General features: G+C 37.8%; 1 protein-coding gene across 5 annotated transcripts in view; it reads left to right on the top strand.

Moving 5' to 3' along the window:
* Nucleotides 1–23,988, top strand: part of GRID1 (glutamate ionotropic receptor delta type subunit 1) — a 518,675-nt gene that overhangs the window by 463,699 nt on the left and 30,988 nt on the right. For all 5 annotated transcript variants that reach the window (XM_065843450.2, XM_071811719.1, XM_071811720.1 and 2 more), the window contains 3 exons: nucleotides 1,218–1,415; nucleotides 3,382–3,706; nucleotides 5,097–5,235. In XM_065843450.2, the coding sequence (XP_065699522.1) occupies nucleotides 1,218–1,415; nucleotides 3,382–3,706; nucleotides 5,097–5,235 (662 nt within the window). The remainder of the gene's footprint in view (nucleotides 1–1,217; nucleotides 1,416–3,381; nucleotides 3,707–5,096; nucleotides 5,236–23,988) is intronic.

Below are 23,988 nucleotides of genomic sequence, written 5' to 3'. Positions count from 1 at the left end.
CTTACTGGGCATGGAACAAGCACAGGGTCTGGGTGCACGATACCATACTCTAACTTGGATACGCAGTTTGCAGCATTTCATGGTTTTTAAGATCAGATGGGCCAATTATGATAATCTAATCTTGGCTCTTGTACACTGCAGGCTGTAAAATTTAATCAAGTGTTTTCTCCATCAAGCTCATAAATTCCCGTTGTTTGCTTTTGGGACTACTGTCTGTCAGCAACCAGAGTGGTAGAAGAGCTCCTGTCAGCTAAGTGCTAAATTAGGGTCAAATTAGTTCTTGAATACATTCCTGCCTAAAATATTGTAGTTTGCAGAATATGGTGTCCTTCTGTGATTTTTATTTCTCTTTTTCTAAATCATGGTACAAATAAGAACTACTGCGTAAGATCATTAAGACACTCACCCCAGCCCTCAGTTTTATTTCCCATGTCTGGTGAAAAGTGAGGTTATACTGTAGCCTATGTGGGAGGTAAGCAGATCCCTTCTGTGAGAACATCAGTATCAGGCTGCAAAGGTGATGACTGTGCTGCTGGCAGCCCTGGTGTTCCCATGCAGTGGAGCCCATGCCTGACAGAAAACATACCATAAAATGTTGCATTTTCCTGTTCCTGAAGCATACTTTAATATAATACACTGCAAGAACCAGTAACCATGAAAACTGTTATTTGAATTTTCAAAATTTTAAATATTCACAAAATGCAGCATTTTTAGCTCTTGTTTTAGTATGTGTCCTGGATGAAAAATTAATCATTGTCTCTGAAAGAGGGTTCTCTAAATCTGATTTGCTCTGAGATAGATGAGCAATAGTAATGTTTCTATCTAGGACTTGCATGCTTAACTTAATACCTATGGTAGGTATCTGTGCCCTCTTTATAGCCAGTGAGAGGAGGTAGGCACTTTAGAGAGCATTTCATCCTGTGGACACTGGGAAACTGCTAGAGGGGGTTGAATTGTCCTCTGGAGTCTCTGTGTCTTCTCAAGAACTGTGAACAACCCAAGGCCAGGGACAGGACTCAGATGCTGAAGCACTGTTGTCTCGTTGGGATCCCTCATAGTATCCCCCCTGGCCTACAGTTTTTGCCTCTGAAAGTTATGCATGTCTCAAAATGTGTGCCAAATTGTTGAGAATTAACTCAGGAAAAATCCTTTTGCCAAGAGAAGCAAAAAAAAAAAGCTTGTTTCAAGTATCAGTAAAGATATTTTTTTGTTCTCAGGAAGAACCTTTTGTGATGGTGGCAGAGAACATACTTGGGCAACCAAAACGATATAAAGGCTTTTCCATTGATGTCCTGGATGCACTTGCCAAGAATCTGGGCTTCAAGTATGAGATATATCAAGCTCCTGACGGCAAATATGGACAGCAGCTTCAAAACAGCTCCTGGAATGGCATGATTGGAGAACTCATTAACAAGGTACACAGAGAAGAAGCTACATTTAAGAAATAGAAAAAACTCCCTCTTCAGAATAAGGTGTCAAAGCTTTATGAGTGGATTGTTTAAATTCTCACCTTCCTCCGTTCCAGATTACAAGGGAATAAATTAGGATGAAAGCACTAGAGCAGAACACTGTAGAGCTATGGATGTATGGTGTAAACTGTGCATTTGAAGACCACGTACACAGCATAGGAACTAGAGAGTCTGCTGTGCTATTTACTCCCAACTGTTCTCAGCATAAATTGTATCAGTGTAAATCAGCGTGTTTACATAGTTGTAAGAATAAGAAGAGAGGATATGTACATATGTGTGAATGAATGACTATAGAAAATAGATTAAAAAGGTATTCTTAAAATATGAATTACTATTTTTTTCATTATGTCTTTGCTACTTGTTTGTATATGTGACTTTATTTGGGTCACTGTGGCAATGTGTTTGATAATGATCAAGCATTCGACTCCAAAACAGGAAAAATGTCCCTAGTAATATGCCATAAAGAAGTATTCTAAAGGACCAGGTTTTAAACTGAACTCAAGATTATTCATTCATTAAAATTTCTTTTCTTAATTACAGTCTTGCAAATGAGGACTAAGTTAATTGAACTCCATTGAAGTAAATGGAGAAAGTCCGTAGCTTAAAACCTCCCAGAGAATGAAATTAGAGTGTATTTTGTTCACGATCTCGCTATCTGACATAGGACAAATGTTAATCAAGAAGGAGAATCAAAGCAATTAATATTGCATGTTGCTGCCCTTTGTAGTAAAGGTTACTCTTCTACAGTGGAGTTATTACTGAAAGTGAAAGTTTTCTCATTATCTAGTAAGTAGGCAGCTCAGTATCTGGTAAGTAGATGTTTAGGAAGAAATAGAAGCAATTAAAGTAATAGCAAAAGTGTGTATGATAATGGGATATTCTTGGCTGTGTTAGGAAATATAAAGAAGTTTTTACTTATTTTGCATTGATATAAGCTGTTTGAATTTCATTTTTTGAATATGTGGTAAAAAATCATGCTAAAGTTCTTTGGAAATTGCTTTCTTTGAAGCAACAAAATACCTATTATGGTATTTTTAATAGTATTTCTGCTACTAGCTTTCCCCCTGACTCCAAAGGATTTCAAAACTGACCTCCCTCACGTAGAATTTAGTTTGCTTTCCCAACTAAATCAGGAGATAGAAAAAAAAAGTACATTCTGTTTTTTGAAGACAACTGCTTTTCTTAAGGTGGAAAAATATTCACAATCTAATTGCAGCTCTTCAAAAGCTTTGGGAATCTTATTAACTCCTGTTTCATCTTTCACTGTGTTTGCATGCTCTTTAAGGACCCTCTATAAGTAAGACCTACTCGCCTTTAATGTTGAGGTCAAGGCAGTTTCAGAGGCTAAGTTGCCTCTGGTGCATTCTTCCAGCTACTATTGTTTTCAATTGCTTTATTCATCTTAAAAAAAAGTAATAATAATCTTCCCCCTCCCCTCCCCCAATTGCCATATGAAATCCCTTCATGAATATGGGAAACTGGCACTTCTGCAGGGAGAAACAAACATTAGCTCTTTGTAACTTGTTATCAAATACACAAGCTAAATAAATGGTGTTTCTTTCTTATTGTTTGCAATGCAACAGTTTAATATGGTTTGGAGTTTTAGGTATCCTTTGGAAAACCAGTGAGGTTAAATAAATTGCACTCATTCCAGTGAGGAGTCTGATGCTTTCTGTTCTAGAGTACTTTGACAGGTAATGTTTCACTATTCTGCTTTAGACCAGTAAAATTAATTAATGTTCAAGTGATGAAACTGATTCTGGTTTTATTTTTAGATAATTTATTTTAATTTGTCTAAAGGAATGAAAAGGAATGCATGGAGTCATTTGGTGCTTAAGTTTCTCCTTAAGGCTCACGCTGGTAGAGTTCATGGTGCAAGGAAGGGATGTGATCTGTTCTGTTTGTCTCATAGAGAGCAGACCTAGCCATCTCAGCCATCACAATAACACCTGAACGAGAGAGTGTTGTAGACTTCAGCAAGCGGTACATGGACTATTCCGTGGGCATCTTAATCAAAAAGCCTGAAGAGAAAATCAACATCTTCTCTCTCTTTGCTCCTTTCGACTTTGCGGTGTGGGCTTGCATCGCTGCAGCCATCCCTATTGTTGGTGTCTTGATATTTGTCTTGAACCGGATCCAGGCCGTCAGGGCACAGAATGCCTCTCAGCCAAGCCCTTCTGCTTCCTCCACCCTCCACAGTGCCATCTGGGTCGTGTATGGTGCCTTTGTTCAGCAAGGTACTTACTCGCTTATAAACACCACTGACCGATATTCAGAAATGTTCTGCCTTGGGTAAAGTAGGTCAGGAGATGTTAGTCCTGGCCCAAATGGTCTAAAGATAAAAGAGAAGGCTGGTACGGGGGGCAATAGGTTTTATTAGCCCAGCTGATGAAAAGTTGGAAGAGGTGGGTAAGTTTTGGAGGTTATGATGTTCTGCTTTTTGGTTTCTCAGTAATCCAGAAAAAACATTCCATGCAGGCTTTTACATGATGGGAAAATAAGCTATGAGTGTGAGAAATAAACTCTAAAGCTGCTTCATGCAGAAGTACAATACTTCTCCAGCTCTGAAACCAGCAACTTCTTCAATTGTTTAAATCTAATTTTAGAAATTGATATGTTTTTGAACTAATGTGAGACAGTTTATCTTTTGATTCTTTGAACTGAATAAGAAATTTATAGTCATGTAAATAACTTTAAAGACAGGAATCTCTAGACATAGGTCCAATCCTATTGAATTCAGTAGGATTGCTACCATAATCAAAGTTACTTTTGTAAATAATTGTTTACAAAATCTACCCACGCAGTTTTTGTCAGAAATCTGTAATGTTAGTACTATTCTTAGAAGGCAGGTTTTCTTGAATGCTAACATATTAGTATGTTGTTAACATTTTTCTAAATTTTTTTCATCGTGATTGCAAGCTTTTAAAGCTTCAGCTGGAAAATCATTACTATTGCTATGGCACTTGGTCCTTTATCTCATTAAGGTGTCATCCCTGATAGGTTTAAGTACAGTAAGATACAATCAACGCAAAATACGCTGAAGTGACTAGCACCAGCTATATGGTAAAGTTTGGTCTCCAACAATATTTGAGCATAACTGTGATTGAAGCCTGCTAGAATGAAATCTTCACATTGTTTGAAATGTTGTAAAGAGTAACAAGTAATGACACTAATGCATCAGTGTTTGCAGATTTAAATAGAGTACAGACAGCACACAAACCAGTGGACAGTTTTGTGAGTTTTTTCCGAATCTAAAATGGTTATTGAAAACAGAATATTACTATATTCTGAACACTGTAATTATTTAATTCCTGCAGATTAGTTGCGCTTCACCATTGAATTTCCTTTATTTAGAATATTTTTCATGTTCTGTAGATTTGATCCTCAATAATTGCCAAGGGTAATATTTTGAAAGGTGTTTTTCCAGAAGGGTATCCAGGGCAAGAGGCTGACTGGAGAAAATGTTTGTACGTTATCAGTCTTAACTGTCACAGTGAAAGGGCATTCTGGAGAGGAAACAGAAATGCAGAGGGGAAGCTCCAGCAAAGTTTAACATAGCAGAGCACACAGGATGTGATTGTAAATGGAAGCTGCTGAGAAACCCTCATTTTCTCTGCGTATTTGTAGGAGGCGAATCCACTGTCAATTCTGTGGCTATGCGCATTGTAATGGGAAGCTGGTGGCTCTTCACCCTTATCGTATGTTCTTCCTACACAGCAAACTTAGCAGCATTTCTCACAGTATCAAGGATGGATAATCCTATAAGGTAAGAGCCTCTTCTTAACATGAAGCCAGGAACCTGGATTTCACAGAAAGGTATTATCCATTTGAGCATTCGTTCTTGCAAGAAGGAGATAACTCTTTAATAAAATACCCTGCTTATTTGCAGTGGTTGCTTTTCTCTTCTCAGCCCCCCTTCTCCTTCACTCTTACAACTCCCAAGCAGCTTTGACAGGTGCATCAGGGGGACAATGGCACTTTAATTGTGTATCTTTCCAGAAGATATGTTTTTCATGTTTATATGTATTTTGATTAACTGGAGCTCTCACTGCTTCAACTGTCTTCATTTCTTTGTTGAATATCAGAGGGAACTGTCACCTCTAGGGAATTATATAACACTTCACTTCTCACCTTTGATGTGTAATTTTATGTTCTCAATATTTTGATATACACTGTTGTGTTTATACTATTATTTGCATGTAGGGTAATATAGAGGATCTTTTAAAATATAAATGGCAAGATTCAGTGGCATTATTTGCAGAAAAAGCTTCTTCTCAAGGAGGAATATATAACTGAACATGACTCCAGGATAATAGATGTAATATAGCAGTTGTTTTATTGAATTTGTATATAATTCTCTACAGTTGTGTTGGCAATATTGTGGCGATAAATTACAGCTTCTATAACAAACCCAATTTATCTTGCACCTTTGACTTCTTTCTCCTGCTGTTTGTCTACTAATCTATAACCAATGAGAATATTTTCAACACACCGGACCTCTGAGCAGCTCCAGAGAGCCTGCTGGTTGTTTGGTGGCAATTTGTCTGTATGTGCACATGTAATTTGTTTTTCTTCAGAAAATTTAAAGGCTAAAGAATGTTTCCATTTTTTTCTCTCGAAACACAGATACAATTTACAACTTCACACTCTCATGGACTACTGGGAGGGTTGTTGATTGTCCATGGTCAGTGTTGACAGGATTAGAACTTGGTATCTCATGTTTGGTCTGATGGTGATGGAGTGGAGAGGTGGCCAGAGGACAGACAGTGTGACACAGGCTCTCATCCCAGAGAATGCTGAGCCAAGGATTTTAGGTGTTTGACTGAGATTCAGTTACTCTGTTGGTCTCACTTGGGGCTGCACTGGAAAAACTGGGGCTGTAATCTCTGTGCTCTGCTCCTGAAACACAGTCATTGGCGCTTAGGTGAGGCTGGCACTTAAAAAAACCGCTCTTAACTTTTCTGTGGTATCTGCACAGAAGGTTATAAATAATCGCATTTCTGACAAACGTGAGTTTAACAGTATTTCCAGTTTTTAACTTACCATTGTGTACTTACAGGTAATGTAACGCTTTGTATGGATATAGTGTAATAATAACAATAATAACGCGTTTTGTTTGCTATCCAGAAAGCTTGGATAATAACCTTCTCAAAAAATTCTGAAAGTTCTAGTTCCTCCATGGCAGAAGAAGTTGTTTGGTCTACTGAACAACTCCCAAAGCTCAGCAAATTTCAGAAGAGGAAAAAAGCTGGGGTGAAATGAAGTGAGGAATCTTCAAAAAAGAGACACAGGTTAAGAGCAGAACCTGTGGAGGAAAGAGGAGGCCTGTGAGGCTGAGCTATTTCAGCATTTACAAGGGCTTTTGATTCCTCCTCTTATTAAAATGAAAGGACATTACTGAAAATCTTGAGGGAGAGAGAGAAGTTTTTTGGCTAAAGGAGCTACTTGGCATGCTTTTGGGACTTCAAAGCCCTGACACCCTTCCACTGTTAGAGATGGCAACTGAAAAATTATGATTACATGCCTTTTATACACCTAATGATAGCTGCCACTTTTCCAGTATCATATTGCCTTGTATAAGGTCAGGATACAGAAGGAGGAAAGCATTGCCATAACTGAGCCGGATAAGGGACTTGCTTGTCTTGGCTTGCCGGTAGCTACAGTACAAAGTTTACAGAATTTCCCTAAGATCATGCTACTCTGAGAGACAGAGAGAGAGATTGAAAACTTAATGCCTTAGGAGAGAGGGGATGGGGTAAAGGAATAGGCTGTCTGGAAACTCTTGAGCCTTCATCCATTTCTAAACTAAGATGAAGAAAGATATTTTCATGTCTCCTGTCTTTAGAAGAAACATAAAATGTTTTGTCCGATGTAGAACAAATATTTTTCCTGAGAAAGTAAATTACTGCCTTACATGAATGCATTGCAGCCTAGTGTATCAGCTCCCAGTACTACTTAGCTTCAGCATCTTGTGATATAGGATGACTATTTTTGACTTTCTAAATTTGCCATTCAGCTTGCCCACATAATGTCTCTAACGGATCCAGAAAGGAATACTTACTTGAAATCCATTTTTCTCACCCAAAGAGGCACAATGAATTATAGCTGCAAATTTGCTCCCCGTTTGAGAACTACCAATCCACCTGTGTATACTTCCATTGTTAAGAAACTAACCCCCCATCCTCTTGGTAAATCTGTACTATTATCTCTCCCTCATAGAAAAGTCCTCTGAAGTTCTGTACTGCTGCTGCTAAATTGCCAGCAGGAGATAAAATCATAAAATGGTGCTGCAACAGCTACAACATAGTTAAGATTTTCATTACAAGATTGATTTTCTTCCCAAGCCCCCTCCAAAATGCCTAATAAAAGTTGTTTCAGCATCAAATTTGGCATAAGTGGTCTGTGGCTACTAGAATAGGAATATGTTTGATTAAATAAGTAGGTGTCAATAAATCCAGTGATCCTTACATCCACAATTTCACTGCAAAACAAGTGTGTCATAGAAATCATAAATGATATTTAGTAGAAGGGGCTTGGTAAGACATCCACTGAAGCAAAGTTGAACTGCTGGAAGGCAGAGAAAAGCCTTAGATGAGGAGAAAAAAAAAATAAATCTGGCATTGGCAAATCTCACAAGGCTTTTCCACCCTGCCATAACTTTCAGGGACTTCCTGTGACTCACTGGAAGGTGAAAATACCCAGAGTAGAGGGCACAGCAGAAAGCAGCTTTGATATGCTGCCTGTATTTCTGTGTTTCCTGACAGAGACTTCTTAAATCCCAAATGGGTTTCCAAGTGCTGTGCTGTCCAGTGCCCAGTACCCATGTGAGAAATGTGGCCATCTTGGAAAGAACAAAATTATTCTCCTTGGATTTCCCCAAACCTTCAAGGTCTTCATCACAAACATGATAATGGGGAGAGGCACTGTCTTTTTGGACTGGCATGGCTGTAGGTGCTGCCTTGATCCTGTGACAGGGTGCTGGGAAGGCTCATAATGTGGAGTTTGAGACCCATATCAAAACCTCTGGCCCTTTGGGAGATCAAGGATAGCAGAAAATAGCATAAAACTTCCCCAACTGTCCTCCATTTTCCAGTTGCTAACAGCTGGTACTTCTGCACTCCTTTGCTCTTTTAATATGGTTTCTGCAAGCCCTCTGTCCAAATTACCTCTGGTGCTCTTCTTATCTTTTCTCTTCCCCAAACTCACAGCAAGGGAACAAAGGCAATGTAGTGGTTACGTCAGGATTTCTGCATTTGTTGAGATTCACAGGCAGGGCAGGAAACCATCAAGCAGTTTTCTCTACCGTATGTGGGCAGAGGAGGGAGTGGTTCTGAAGAAGAAGGCACTTTTTATAAATGTGCTGGTGGTAACCACTTTAAAGCTCAGGCTAGGAGACCATGATCCATGTTCGAACTTTGTAAATGAGCAGATCTTTATTTTAATTTTTAAATAGATATCTAAGTAATGTTTAGAGGCTGTGCTAATCCTTGACAACCTTGTTTAAACCCAGATGATTTACATTTATTATTCTAATATTTCCCTTCTGTACTGCATGCAGCTGAGAAGTCTTCTAATAGGCCAGTCTGCCAAGTAAGGGTTGAATTACTACACGAGAGTTTGTTCTTTCTTTTGTCTTACTAAATTTTCAAACAGCCCTCGGATTTGCTGTCTGACCTTCCATTTGTAATTATGGGTTTAATTAGCAGTGACTTAACTTCCAACTTCATTTCTTGTTAACAAGCAGACTACACGCACTTCAGTAACTGCACAGATTTCTGAAGCTCAGGTTTAGGATAGCTTATCTGACAAGAGATAAAGAATCAGGCAGGAAAAAATAGGACATAAAATGTAGGCTATTCACAAATCCAAAAGAGCTGAAATTTAATATTTTTTATCAAATTGATCCTTAACAGTTTCATATGCTATGGATGTTTTGAATGGCATCTGTATATATGCATTCATGGACTGCATACAAATGTATGTTATATCTGCTTTTAAGTTCACAGCTGTTGTTTCATGATTTGGGATTTTGTTATTTGCATCTTAATCCTCAAATTTCATGTGTTTTGGTGACAGCTGAAGATTTACTTCAGCTTAGTTGGAGCGATAGTCTGACACTTGGAAGACTTGGGTGCAAACTCTTTTTCTACTGTAAGTTTTGTTTGATCTTGGCAAGCTTAGCCTCTGTCTCAGTTCCCTTTCTGTGTAACACAGCAACAATATTTTCGTATCTTATATGGTGCATTGTCAGTTTAGCTGCTTTAAAGATGATGGCCAGAAATGACTGTTTATAATAGCTCTCCAGGTATCAAAAAAGATAGATTTTCTGGGTTGCATACAAACCAGAAACAATCTCAAGATATTTTAAAAGAAAATGAGAAAAGTATTTTGAAGATGCCAGCTAGAGGGAAATGAACAAAGGTTTCATCTGCTGTAGTTTAACAGATTTGATAGGGTTGGCAGTGAGAACCTCACAGGAATCCCTCTGTACTTGCAGTGATTTTGCCTTGAAATTCCTTGTGTTTGAAAACAGCCTTTCTGTTGTTAATATCATATGTGGCTTTCTAAATATTTCATTGGAATTTATTTGGTTATGTTTAATTTTGTTATGTTCAATTTGTACTACGTTTTGCAGTGTCTGTGCAGCACCTCAGCCACCTTGACAGGAGGCATGTATGAATGAGCATGATAAAAAATAATTATAGTGATTATTATTTAAAGCCTGTGAGCAAAAGCTTCCATCATTAAATAACTAGGTTAAGTTCATCCATAAAAACAAGGGCTAAAAAAGGGTGTAAGAAAGTCACAAGGGAATGAGCAGGTACAAAAACTCCAAACTTTTTTTCTTTCCAGAACGTTCTGTGTTTAGGTCTCATGGAAGAAGTGTCATGGGAGCAGTTTGTGGAGCAGGGTAGCAGAGCTTGACAACCATTTGCTCTCAGACACTGCTCAGGACACGGCACTGTGGTGTTGCCAGTGCCAGATCCTACCTCGTCTCTTTTTTCATTTCACTTTCATTGACGGTGTAGTCTAGTGGGTGCTTTTGGGAAACCGAGGGCTTCACAGAGTCTGGGGCCTTTTAAAAAGCTCTCTGAATGTTGGCATATGCTATTCAACCATGGTTTAAAATGGATCCTAATTACTCCTGTAATTGAGCGAGCAGGTAAACATAGATGTGCAAATCCTTCCCGAGGATATTTTTTCTGGGAAAAATGAGAATGCACAGCTGAAAATCAAGCTTGTATCCCATCGCTTCAGTTACCATTATAAAAATGTAGCGTATGTCGTAGACCAATGGCAAATCAATAGATTTGTGATTCCAGACCGTCTTCAACTCTGCTTCTACACCACCCATATTACAGCATCCCTTGATTTGTTCTTGTTACTGGGAAGTTCTATGACTTAAGTGACTTGACGCATTAACATTCAGATCCACACACAGTTCAGAGAAGAAAATTATTTGGATATGACATCAGCAAAATCTACCATCTGTGCAGGTAATAAAATGATTTTTTATTATTTTTTTATTTTGCTTTGGAAGCGTGAAAATCTAGCAAGAGCAGTACTCTCATGACAGCCAATCAAAATGTACAAGGATTGGTTCAAATCTGATATTTAATATACAGCCTCTTCTCAGTTCATATTGAGTTGCCTTTTAAGTCAGATTTTCTCATATTAATATAGGTTATTTACTGGTTGTCCATAGAGTAGAATAGCTGTATGCTTTTTGCATACATTAAATATCACTGGCCCCTGACTTCAGCCTTCTTTGTAGTAGTTTGTGGTTTCTTTTCATTACAAGGGCAGTACCTATTGCTTATTTTGTTGGGGTTTATTTTCTGTTTGACTCCTAAGGGATAAACAATACAAAATGCAGTAATAGAACGTTTTTGCCCAATAGGATATTTCTATTTATATTGTTTTTCCTCTAAAGAAGCTGATTTAATGTCTTATATGAACTGATAATAAAATCTAATATAACAGATATTAAAAAGGCAAAATAATGATCACTATAGCAATTCAAAGAAAGATGGCCTTAAAACTTCAGACTTTTCCTAACTGTAAAGACTACCTCAACCTCTCATTTTTTAAGCACAAAAACAGGAGTTAGAAGAAAATCTTCATTCTTAATTCCGTTTTGGAAATGGATTCTGGGTGAGGAACAACCATTAAAGCAGGCTGGACTGTGTGTTTGAGTATTTGAGTTTTACTCCTGCAAAAGCATTAACAGTTTTTTCCACTGTATGAGGTGGATGTTTATTTGACCTACAATGCAAAATTACCTAACTGCTTTTTGCATGTTAATATGCTCTTCCATATGTTTGCCTGCTGGTTATATTTGCTATTCTTTTGGACAGACAGATGTTACATGCACTTAATGCATGTATCTTTTTGAGAAGAGTTTTTAAACAAAGACGTCCAAAGTGGGAAGACAGGCAGAACCTGTAAATAAATAAATCTCTGCATGACACTTGCTAGTGAAACAGCTGCCTGGAAAACAAAACAAAAAAAGACTGTAAAATTACTTGTATTTTATACCATTGGTCTGTGCTGGTCAGAACCATTAGGTTGTTCTATCATGGGGTAATATACTGCGTATTTCTGCATAGGTTTCCAAATCATCCACAGGCAGAAGGTCTCTCTGAAAGCATCCCTGCATCCAGAACAAAAAAGTGCATTTCCAAAACTACCAATAATTAGTAAGCACTTTGTCACAGTCAGTTACTTCCTGCGAAACAATGAGACAAAGTTGAAAGTAGGTGAACCTGCTTGTAAGAGGGGAATGTTGTACCTGTTTTCTCACTTGCCATCAGCTCAGACAGGACATACATGAGCTTCCAACTCTGCTAATCTCTTGTATGTTTTGGAAAATGCTTCATATGCTCAGGTAAAAAACACATTTTCACATCTGCACCATTCCTCACCAACTTCTCCATGTGAGCAGCGGTTCTGTCCTTCTCATACCATGGCTGTTCAGCACCAGAATTTCTCACCCACCTGACAGCAAAAGTGATTTTCCTTGCCTCTCTTTGTTACCTTATATTCAATATCAGCAGGCTGACTGTGAGTATAAGGAGCATGCACTGAATTGTTTATTTCTTTGCATTATTTTGGATGAAGGGAGGAGAGGGGAAAGAAGGAAAGTTTCCAGCAGGAGCAGAAGAGAATGCTTGCCCAACTGTCCTCCCAGAGTAGTGGTTGGTTGGTTAACACTGACCAGCGTCACTGCACTATGGCCAGTCCTGTGCTCCACTTAGATGATCTGCCTTTCACAATGAAAGGGTTGAATTAATAGCCTGCAATAGAAGTTACCAAGGATTGTGCCTCCTATAGCCTAAAAGCTCAGTTCATACAGTCAATTCAGAAGACAATCTCTTGGAGCAAAGTTAATCAGGTGTTCTTTCGGAAAGTAAAGATAGAGCATGTTACTAGGAACCCACTGAGGGCAAGGTAGCCTTTCAGAGAAGCTCCACACTATAGGCAATCCATATAGCATTTTTGTGATTCTGTTGTATCTCTTCTCTTACCTGTACCTCTCTCTAAGTGTCTTCCTGGCAGCTACCTTTCTGCACCAGGAATTGAGTGTTGCTGCTCATGCATCTCCCCACCCAGCATCTTGACTGTCTATGCTGTAGGTTGCATGTGAACTCGGTGCTTTCAGTTTCATGTTGTGCTGATTACATCAACAAAAATTAAGAAATCAAACTTTGTATAGGTTGGCTAAGGTACAGGCACATGTCTTTTTGCCATCTCTGCGGTGGACACAAGACCTTCAGTCAAGGGATGACGCAAACAGCATTGTGTAATAACATTTTAAATCATAGAAGCAAGATACATTGGTGTTGTAAGAGGGATTTATTCTTGAGTCTCTCTTTTTTTTTTAATCTCATACATTCGTACAATTCTCATGCATTTGTAGTATGTATTTTTATTTAGTCAAAGGGTTGTGCTGTTCCCTTGTAAGTTTACTTAGAAAAAATGCTTGGTTGTTTTGGTTTTCTAGGTCCTGATCGAGGTTTGCTGACATTGTATCAGCTTCTTCTTGTAGTTCCTCTCATTAAGATACTTTGCATCTATGTCCTTGATATGGTTTCTTTCAGGAATTGACAGCTTTTCTTTAGTCCTTTATCCTTTATATCATCTTTAAATCACTTTCTTCTCCAGTTCCTGAAACCTGGTCTTTTGAAATCCATTATTTCTATGCTGTTACTCTTGTTTTTTCCTTTCCTCAGGATAGGGAGCTCCATTGTCTTGCAAACACTTCTAATCTGGCTACTTTTCTCTTTGACATTTTCATTCAAATCTAGAATAGCCATTCCCATAATAAATGCCTCTATGATAGAAGATCATTCTTTCTCACATTTTAAACTCTTAACACCTTAAATGATGTATAGGATGGCCTTTTTGTCTTCTGAAATAAAAGTTGTTCCAACACATTCGAAAATGTTTACAGGCCAACTGGCTGTGATGTGGGAAACTCTAAACTTACCATTCAAAGAAAATACTTTAAAAATTGAATATACTCATAAGGAGATGTAAAAACTATTCCTGATGATATTAAAAAACAAAACCAAAACCAACGAAACAAACAAAAAAAAAACCCACCCAAAAAATCCCAAACAAACCAGAAAAATACATTTTCAGTAGATGCAGGTTATGAATGTTTGGGGGGGTAAGGGCTGTGGGTTCTTAGTTTCCCTGAAAAATTAAGATGTTACTGTTTATTACCATGAATGCTTTCCTATTAGTTCTTAGCTCCTGCTTCACAAAAGGATTCTAGAGGGAAAGAACACTTTTCTGGAAATAATACTCTGTTGCTAAGGGAAGGATTGCGTATGTTCTTTCCACTTCCTGGGATGATCTGCTTTACTGAGCAATACTCTCTTCTGCACCCATGCCCCCATAGAATATAATACAGGAGCATTTCCAGACTCATCTGGAGATGAGGGAGAGAATGATGTTGCCTTAGAAAAGCTATTTTGATACAGCTGCCAAAGTTGCATTAGAAGAAATGTAATCACATACACTACAGTTGTTTGCTTCTAAATCATTAAAACCAGCCTAGAAGAATAAGCCACTGATTTGATTTAATTGATTTATGAATAGTCATATCTATCTAAAAAAGAATAGGACACCATCAGTCAGAATGGGGTGGATGTTAACTACTCTATTTCTTTTAAATGGCAGTAATGCAATATTCAAATTCATATTTCAAGGTATGTAATTAGGCTACCAAATAAACTAATTAATCTCAACATAAGGAACAGCTAGTTGGTTTTGATGCAGTGCTGTCAGTGTTTCTAGTATGAGGTTCAGTGTTCAGGTGAGATTCGTGTTCAGGGTGAGGACAGAGAGGCAAAAGGGTAAGATCTCTTTTTCTGTTTATTCTTTGTACATCAGGGTGAGGTGGGAAGTGCACCATACACCAAGTGCTTGCAGTTTGGGTCCTAGGAGAAACAGGCAAGCGGCCTTCAGACTTTAAAATATGCATATGTAATGCGTGCACTTTAGACATCAATAATAAGTGATGATTGCTATATGTGCTTTCAGTATTAATAAAGAGCCCTGTATTTTGATTTCCCGGGAGTGCCAGCACATGTTCTAGCAATCAAGATGCCTCTCTTTCCGTCAACGTCAATAGCTTCTGCTTTACTCACGGTGGTAAAGGAAGGGTGTGAAGCTGTTTTTCAGCATCACTTTGTACCTCTGACAGATCTGAGCCGAGTGAATTCATCCAGCCCCTCCACCCCAGCTGCGACACTGCTGGCACTGGTGCAGGCAGCAGCCCAGAGCTTTCTGCACCAAAAACCTTGTTCTCACAACAGGTCTCTCCCATAGCATGAGACACCTCCTGATAAATCAAAAATTAATAAAGAGTTGAGTAGCACCTTACCCCACACCGGGATTTCATGGACTTTAATGGAACTATTCACAGTATAATGATATCCTAACAGTCATGGTATAAAGTACTGCTCACCCTGAGTAAGGATTTTATAAGCCAGCACCAAGATGCCAAGCCTTATCCATTCCCCACTCTATTTAATTAAAAAGCTACTCTTTGTCATCTAAGTGCAAAACAGAATGGCAGTGGTATCAGTACTTATAACACCAGTTGAGAAGGAAGAAAGCAATTTCTTCCCTCTCGATCTTAATCATTAATCTTCATTAGGATTTTTAGCTTCCAAATATAAGTGGTAGAAGACATCAACGTAGCAAGCAATTTAAAGTCCATCTGCATAAATAATAAAGGTAGTTTGTTATTTTCATTGTAAGTAAAAGTGTGTGTCAGTCACCAGATGTGTTTGATTCAGACAATATGATTTTCATGCCAACTTTATGATATGTTTGATTTAGGTGAATTGGCTAAAACCTGCTGTTGGGATTGAATTGCTGTTACACACCAGCTGCAGTTTTAATTTTAATTAATAATCTAAGGAGTAGAATACCTTGTTGTAATTACCATGTTAACCCTTCAAGGTACCCAGAGAAAGGTCACAATGGCAAAGTGGTTTAAAACTAAAGGAAAAAAAAATATGTAAAAGTAGTCCAAATGATGCATTTATTTCCCATAAATAGTCTATAAGTTCTTGGGATGTTTTCACCTTTGTTTGCGTTTTAATTTCTTCCTCACTGTTGAATGGAATATGGAGTGCTGGTAAAGGACCTACACTTAGCCAGACTTGTTAGCAGGACTGATTATTCTGGATTTACAGGATGAGCAGCAACTGCTCATAACTTCTCTGAATCCGTTTCCAGGCTTTTAACCGAATCTGTGAATGTCTTGCAGACGTGCTGTTGTGCCAAAACTTTCCTTGATCCATTCTGAATATCTGCCCAGTCATGTAGTAGTTCATGTATGAATCTAAGCATATAAATTAAAGCTTCAGCTTTTGGAAACCTGGGTGTGCATCTTCAAAAAACCCCTCTAATGTGATTTTCCTGAATGTCAGTCTACTTCTTTCCATTGTTGAATTGCGGACATGGTGGTCAAAGTGGCTAGTATCTCAAGGGTATTCATTTGTTAGAAATACGGAAAATTGGGGTGGTCCTGTAAATGCCCTCTGTAAATATCAAGACAGCCCTCTGACTTTACTCCCTCAATTAGACAGCAGATTAACTCAAATGCGATCATATATGCCCAGCCGTGAGAGAAACTTCATCCAGAAATCATGAACTATGGGGTGCCAGTGGATTCAGATTTGAGATGCAAATCCTCAGAAACTACATTCCACCACTACCACTATTAATGGAGTTATTTGTTATAGTATTGTTTGATTGCTTTTTAAAACATTTTCAAGCAAAGTAATCATAACTTCCACTGTAGTGAACATCATGGTTTCTTTCCCATATGACAAAAATCAAGAAAGTGTAGGACATTCAGAAAGAAAAGATATGTTACAAATAAGCAGCCAAAACCCCACCAACTTAGTTAATGGAAAAATCAGCAATCTAAGTGACTTTTGCTCTTATTGCCTGGAGGTGTGGAAAAGAGGAGGTTTGGAAGTATAGGTAGAAACGTTGGACTGGCAATCAGGAGATGTTTAGCTTATTTCTAGCTTTTTAACAGATTTCTTCCTGTGTGGTGCGGGAGCAGAGCCAGTGTCAGTTCTAGGCAAAATGAACTTCTACAACCTAGCGACAAGTCACACTCATGCAGATCTCTTCAGATGACTGGGAATTACCAAGGCAGTCTTGAGGGCATCGTTTAGAAATAGCAATGGATAGGAATAACCAGAGGACTAATTTTGTTTACCAAATAACCTGTATTACTGATGATGATGAGAATCCTGTTTGATTTTTGGATCTAAAGTTGAGTCTCACAGCTACAAAAAACTATTACACTTTTTTTTTTCTTTTTCTTTTTTTCTTTTTTTTTTTTAAATTTTTTTTAATGGGTGTGTTTCCTATCTAAACCACTGGAAGACATTATGAAGCTCTGTGAGTAATGGGACACAGCCTAGACATATGGATTTTTGTCCTACGTTCCCTACATTTTGACTTCAGCAAAAATATTGCAGATTTTTCTGAGATCAGTAAAGCAAAAGTGAGATTTCAAGGGATAGTAATAGAGCATATTACTGCTGCATCTCCAACTCTTAGTAAAAGTACACAAAGCCTATGAATGTCTTGCCAATACAATATGTGTATCTATTAATTCATTACTATTAAAATCATAAACATGGCAGTGTATCATTTATTAATAAGTGGACTGTGTTTGCATTTCAATGGGTATACATATGGCTTGTTCCCTTCTTTTAGGATTTAATCATGCAGTAGCTCTGGAGGAACAGAGTCCCAGTGAAAACAATTTGCAGTGAAAGTATTGCTGTATTGGGAATTGAGAAGAGAGTTTAGTTTCTTTTTCTTGTCTTTCCCTTTGCATGTAGGAACCGAGGCTGATGGAAGTTGTTTTAAAGGGATAAAATCATTGTAGTGGCTGTATGAGTTCTGTGCTTCTAGTACTTAGTGTACATATTATTTGGATATTTTGTTTTGCCTTTTTCTTACTGTTTATACTTTTTCTCCTATCCTTGAAACCCTTGAGCATGTGCTTTTGTGTGCATTAATAGTTTCACTGATCTCAGCAGCACTGGTCTAGCTGTTAGGTATGCTAGGTACCCTAAAAAAAAAATGTATTTGGGGCAGAAGGAGAGGGACCTGATTCAGCGCTGAAGGGCTGATAGAATTGTTGCCATCACACGTGGCGAAGGGAACATGCAGTAAACCCCCTCCTACTTTGGCAGAAATAAAGCTGGCTTTAGCTTCCTTCTTCCAGTAAATCTATAACTGAATGTTATATTTTGCTTTTGGTTGCACCTAATGCAAGGCAGTGAGTCCCAGGCAAGGGCTCACAGATGCCACCACACTGGCAGCAATGACCATTATCATCATGAAAACAGCTGCAATGATATGCAGCTGCTGCAGTGCCATTACCTGCTAAGGGCTTCAATCACTGTTTGTTTCAACTGTAGTAAAAGTATGTAGTTGACATGGCAACGTGTTCCGTGACACATGCCAATTGTTTGGTTTTTCCATTGGAGGAAAGTCTCTGCTTTTTTGAAATCCTGCGCAGCAGCTGTTCCTGCCCCACTGATGCTGACAGGTGCACACGCAGCCATAACTGTGTGCGCTGTTTGTCTGCTTCCGTGATTTGGAAATGTTTAGTCCTGGTGTGAAGGGCTGCAGCTTCATTGATTCAGTGTAGTTTAATCTGTCAGTACTTATGGCTTCCCTTGGAGAAGCTCCCATGAGGCTTTTTCTGTTGAGGCTTTTGTTTAGAGTAAAGTGGATGGTATTTTTCATGGACAGCTGATGAAATGAGGTTTATATGAACTATAGAGTGATATATTTGCTGGTGAAGAACTTGATCCTGCAAAGTGTATACTAAGCATGCAAGTGCTGCTGCCGATTTCTACTGGACTGATTCCATCAGTAAAGCGAAGATTTTGCTTAGTGTATTTGCTGAAGAAAACTGATGCTCTGTACATCACTGAGATGGAATTAAGACCATTTAAAGTGACTTGATTTGCAGTGAAATGAAACAATGTGGAATCTGATCGTGTCACTATAGAGAAGTTGGCAATTTAATAATTGATTTGAGAGCTCAGCTTGATTATTCATAATTTCAAAAGAAGTCAAAGAGATGCACTAATTAAAACCATGGGCCTGATTCTTCTGAAGTGTAAAGTTATTGGATGTGGAGATGAACTTGGTTTCGTTTTAATATTTTCTCTGGCTACTGCCATTCTAACAATAATTTGAACAGTTTCATTGGCCTCACTAAAAATAGCCTTCGAAGTGGCTCATCTTTTAGTTTATGTATGTTACATGCAGTTTAACACATCCTATGTGGACCTAAGTAAAATCTTGGAAATATATAGAAGTATGTCACAATGCTTTTTTTTTTTTTTTTAATGAGTATTTACTTTTGAGGCTTGCAAGTGCTAAAGATAGATCAATTCTAATGCTATCTAATTTTTCAGCTAATATGTCACTCTTTCCAGTACAGTTACAGACTTATTAAGTATTGGCATGCACTAATGTTTAGGGCGACTAACTGCCATTCTTTCTTCCATCTTGATGTGGGCTTGTGCTGTTGTAGCTTGGATTCAGTAAGATAGGGGAACTTTTCACATTAGTCTCTGAGTCAATGAAACTATCATCACCTAGTGGCAATTTATATCCATAACAGAGGATTTTTTTTCCTAGTGTTCAAACATTAGATCTATTCAACTTCAGTAGACTAACTGTAGAGAATGTCTTTATGTCAAAGTTTGAACTCATTTGCAGATGTTTATGACTCATAAATCTTACTTCAAATTGGAGATCCAAAGTCCAGAGATTGTTCATCTGTGAATAATGGACTAAGGCTCAAATCCTTTGCCTAGCTACTTCACAAATAGATATAAAAAAATACACAAGACTCGGGTTCCGAATGGAAGGATCTTCTGCTCATGTAAAAATTATGTGCGCCACCACACTGCCTCCCACAACCTTGATTCAGCTTTGCAGACTATCTCCTCACCGGAGACGTGTACAAATGAGAAGCTGATCAGGTAAATCTTGCCTGGCTTCCAAGTCCATCTCTCAGCAGGTGGACTGATATGTGGTCACCAAAAATAAACAACATTTTCTCATTTTTTCCCATTGTCTTGCCAAATAGATCCATGCAGACTGTAGTGAGCAATTTTATGCTTCAAAATGTGAATGCCTTTCTGCATTTCACAGTAGGCAGAATTCTCTTTCAACTCATTGCTTTCCAATAGTGATAGCTTTATCAAATAAATCTCTTTTCAGATAGTATTTTTAAGTTCTAGATTTCAGCTCATAGGTATTTATTTTATGTGCTGGTGGTATAAGGTTGTCAAATCAATTCAGATGTTTTTATTTTTACTTAGAACTTTAGTGGGATTATTTTTTCCCTATGTGCAAAGAATGTATTGCCCTCCTGAATCTCCTCTAGAGAAAAGGCTTTTAGATAGAAATTGTACTTGTATTTAGTTCTGTAGATGCCATGAATTTCTTGCTTTTGCAAAAAAGAAAAAAAAAAAAAATTTAAAAGAAAATAAAGTATCTTCAATATATATTAGGACTTGTGCCAAATGTTTTATATATGCATTTCTAAGGCTTCATTTAGGTAGAGCAGCTTAAAAAGTCTCATCATCTCCAAGGCACTTTACCTTGATGACAGCCATCACGTAAAACATTGTGCTGCCTTAAGCAAAATTTTCATGGTTCTGGCTTTTTTAGTTAAAAGAAGAACATAGCTTTCACTGCCAAATATGGAAAAAGGAGTAAATGTATGTTACTGTGTATATATGATTTAGGGCTTAATATTTATTAAGAATATTAATTAATTTTAATTGAGAGATATTATTTGTATAGTATTGTTTGGCAAAACATGCATAGTGCTGTGAACGGAGAGGTTACTCTGAAGTGTACTCACAACATGGAAGAACAAAGACATAGAGCTGATCACTACTTCCACGTCTAACCTTATTATTAACAATGGTATACGTGTAGACAAACGAACAGGAATTAAGCATGAAAAATCTAGCATCATTTTAAAGTAATACTGTGGATTCAGAAACTGCTGAGATACTGTTTTCCCATAAGTAACAGCAGACGCAAAAAATCCACAGTTTTTCAATGTCAGAACATGGCGGTTGTGAAAGCTAATGAGAAACTACCTCTAAATTGAGGAGCTGTCAGGTTTTTCCTGTTGTGGTTTTTCTAAGGCTGATGTCAAGACAAAATGTTATGGTTATTACTGTGATGTAAAAGACCAGCTCAGCATTACGCTGCGGTGCCAGCTGATTGGCGCGTTTGCAGTCACAGACTTTACATACAGGAGTCCAGACGTGCGGCTACAACAGACTTTAGAGAAAGTGAATGGATGAGGAAAAACTCAATAAGTAAGGAATTTCTGCCTCATTGTCTTGTTTCTTTGTTTAAAGACCTTCTTTAACCAAAAAAAAAAAAAAAACCAAAAAAACCCAAAAACCAAAACCCACAAAAACCAAACCAAACCAAAAACAAACAAACAAATAGTTGCTATGTAAAGAAAGAAAATAACTTTTTTTTTTTTTCTCTTTTAATTTAGAAATGACAGAAGCCTGGAGTTTTGGCAGTGCTTTGTTTTTTGTTTTAATACTTTGATCACATTTGATGATCCTGATAACTCCAGTTGAGTTAATTGATCAGCAGGTACTTCAAAGCACCCAGTTACAGGAGTGACAGGTTTAGTCTGTCACTTAGACAAGATTTGTTCACATTATTAATCCAGAAAGTCTAGGGTTTATAGCAGCTCCAGTATAAAATAAACCTATACTGGCAGCACATTTTTAGGCTACATATCTACAGCTACACAAATGTTTTACAAGTAAGAAAACATCTCCAAAAAGTGTAACTTCATTGGTATTGTTATTCTGGCAATTATTTCCAGAAGTCCAATTATAAGTTCTAGTACAGCTATTGCCTGAGTGTTTCTTCTGCAGCATATGGTTTATGTCAATATATTTATAAAAAAAAAAATGAGCAGAAAGTCCAGTTTTCAGTTGACTCTACATGAAGTAATTGCAACTCCACTAGAAATTATGTATCAATTGTTGCATTTATCTGGCAGACATAACTACATGTGTTAAATATTTTAGCTGGTAATACAGTTTTAAAGGACAGCATTTAGGGTTTAGATTGGCCACAGATACGTTTACCTAAACAAATTGGTTTACATGTCCTTGCCTATTATAGCAATCACAGAGTGGATACATTTGTCTACAAATTGAAGTTCGGCTCCTATAACTGTAAGTGAGCAACATTGACTTTTTCTGCTTTACTAGCTTTATTTTTAATCACACTTACAGAGAGTCCTTAATGGGTTGTGACATCCAATAACTGAGGTGGTAAGGTTAATGAGGCATCTTGTTATGCTACACATTTTCATTGCAAATTATTTTATTTATTAAATGCACAAAATCTTTGCCATAGGAAAGGGAGCTAAGAATTTGAGTGGCTAAGAGAAGGTGGATCCAGTTGCTGGCTGGTTATAAAAATAAAGTCCAAGCACCACGACAGCAGCTGCCTTTAGAGAACAACACAATTGCAAGTTAAAACCAGTATCTGAAATGTGGCAGGGAATGAATTTGTCTAGCAATGGCAGATCTGAGAGAGTTAAAATAGCAATGATTAAAACCTGCAGTTGTAATTATCTTAATTTATCCTGTAAAAAACAGGAGATGCTAATTCAGTGTCTTTTATATATGTGACTGTACCTACCATATCCAGATCTTTTGATCACCACTCTGGTCATGGAGGTGCTGAACATTGCCTCCACTTGCAGTGTGGAAATACTGTATGGAGACATTTTTTATACTAAGAACTGGGGTCTAGACCTGTCAGGATAATTTCTGAGATACAGTTTTGGCAAAGTGGTCCGTTTGGTAAAGGCATGAGGTTGTTTTCTCACTTTAACAGTCACCATCTTTCTGAATTTATGTTACAGGAACTATTCATAAGCTTGGTTACCTACTGTGACCCTGACTGTGTCCTTTGGCAACCATCTGTCTCTCTCCTGAGATATTTCCAGTGGTGGTGCAATATGTAGAATTTCCTGTGGCAGTGACTGTTCTTATAATACATCAAAGCGGACACTACGAGAGAGGCACATATCTTTAGGACATGCAATACTCAACATTATCTCTTCTAAGGAAATTCTGCCAGCTAAAGGGATAATAGTTGTTTTACAACACACAGGCAAAGGCTGTGCTCCCCTCCCTGCCACCAGTACTGATTAGCTGCGTATTGGGCCAGCAAAGGACTTGACTTAAACCCCAAATTTGCTCACTGTGCACTGTGATGTTTAGAGAATTGAAGCAACTGTGTTGCTCAAGAAGCAAGATGTACTGTGGTTTTGTACAGTACTAATTGTCAATAAAATGTAATGCAGCTACAACAAATGTAGTGATTGCCAATAAAGTACAATTTAGGTGAATCAAAAGGCATATTTCTGACAAAAAGCTTCCCTAGCAGTAGAAGCTGCTGAAGTGATCCAGAAAATACTAACATTATTAAAACTTTAGGTGTTTGTTTGTTTTTAATACATAAACCCTTGTGTTCAAACTTTCAAGTAGAATGGCAACATGAGCAGTAGGCACCTGTAAAGTTGTTACCAGCCGAAAGCTGTGTCAAAGAACATTAGCTAAACTTGTTTCTGCTGTCGTGCTTCTACCAAACATGCACTCCCACAGACACTGGAATCCATATGCCAAACCTGGTGTGAAAAACGTTACCACAGAAACCCTCCTGTGGGTATTGAGTACCTTTCTTAGTCATTTCTACATAGAGTAGATCAAAATGTGTCTTTTAACAGCTACATCATCTATCTTCAGGATGGAAGTAATTCCATGAGATATGATGAAACTTATTTTAAAAAAGAAAGGAGGAAGTAAATGTAGCATGTAATCATTTAGATCAAGACCAGAGGAAAAATGGTCCTGTTCACTGAAATGTACAGGAAACT

The sequence above is a fragment of the Patagioenas fasciata genome, chromosome 8 (genome assembly GCF_037038585.1).
Source record: "Patagioenas fasciata isolate bPatFas1 chromosome 8, bPatFas1.hap1, whole genome shotgun sequence".
Lineage (NCBI taxonomy): Eukaryota > Metazoa > Chordata > Aves > Columbiformes > Columbidae > Patagioenas > Patagioenas fasciata.
The sequence above is the reverse complement of the archived record's forward strand: the minus strand, read 5'-3'. Positions and strand labels throughout refer to the sequence as shown.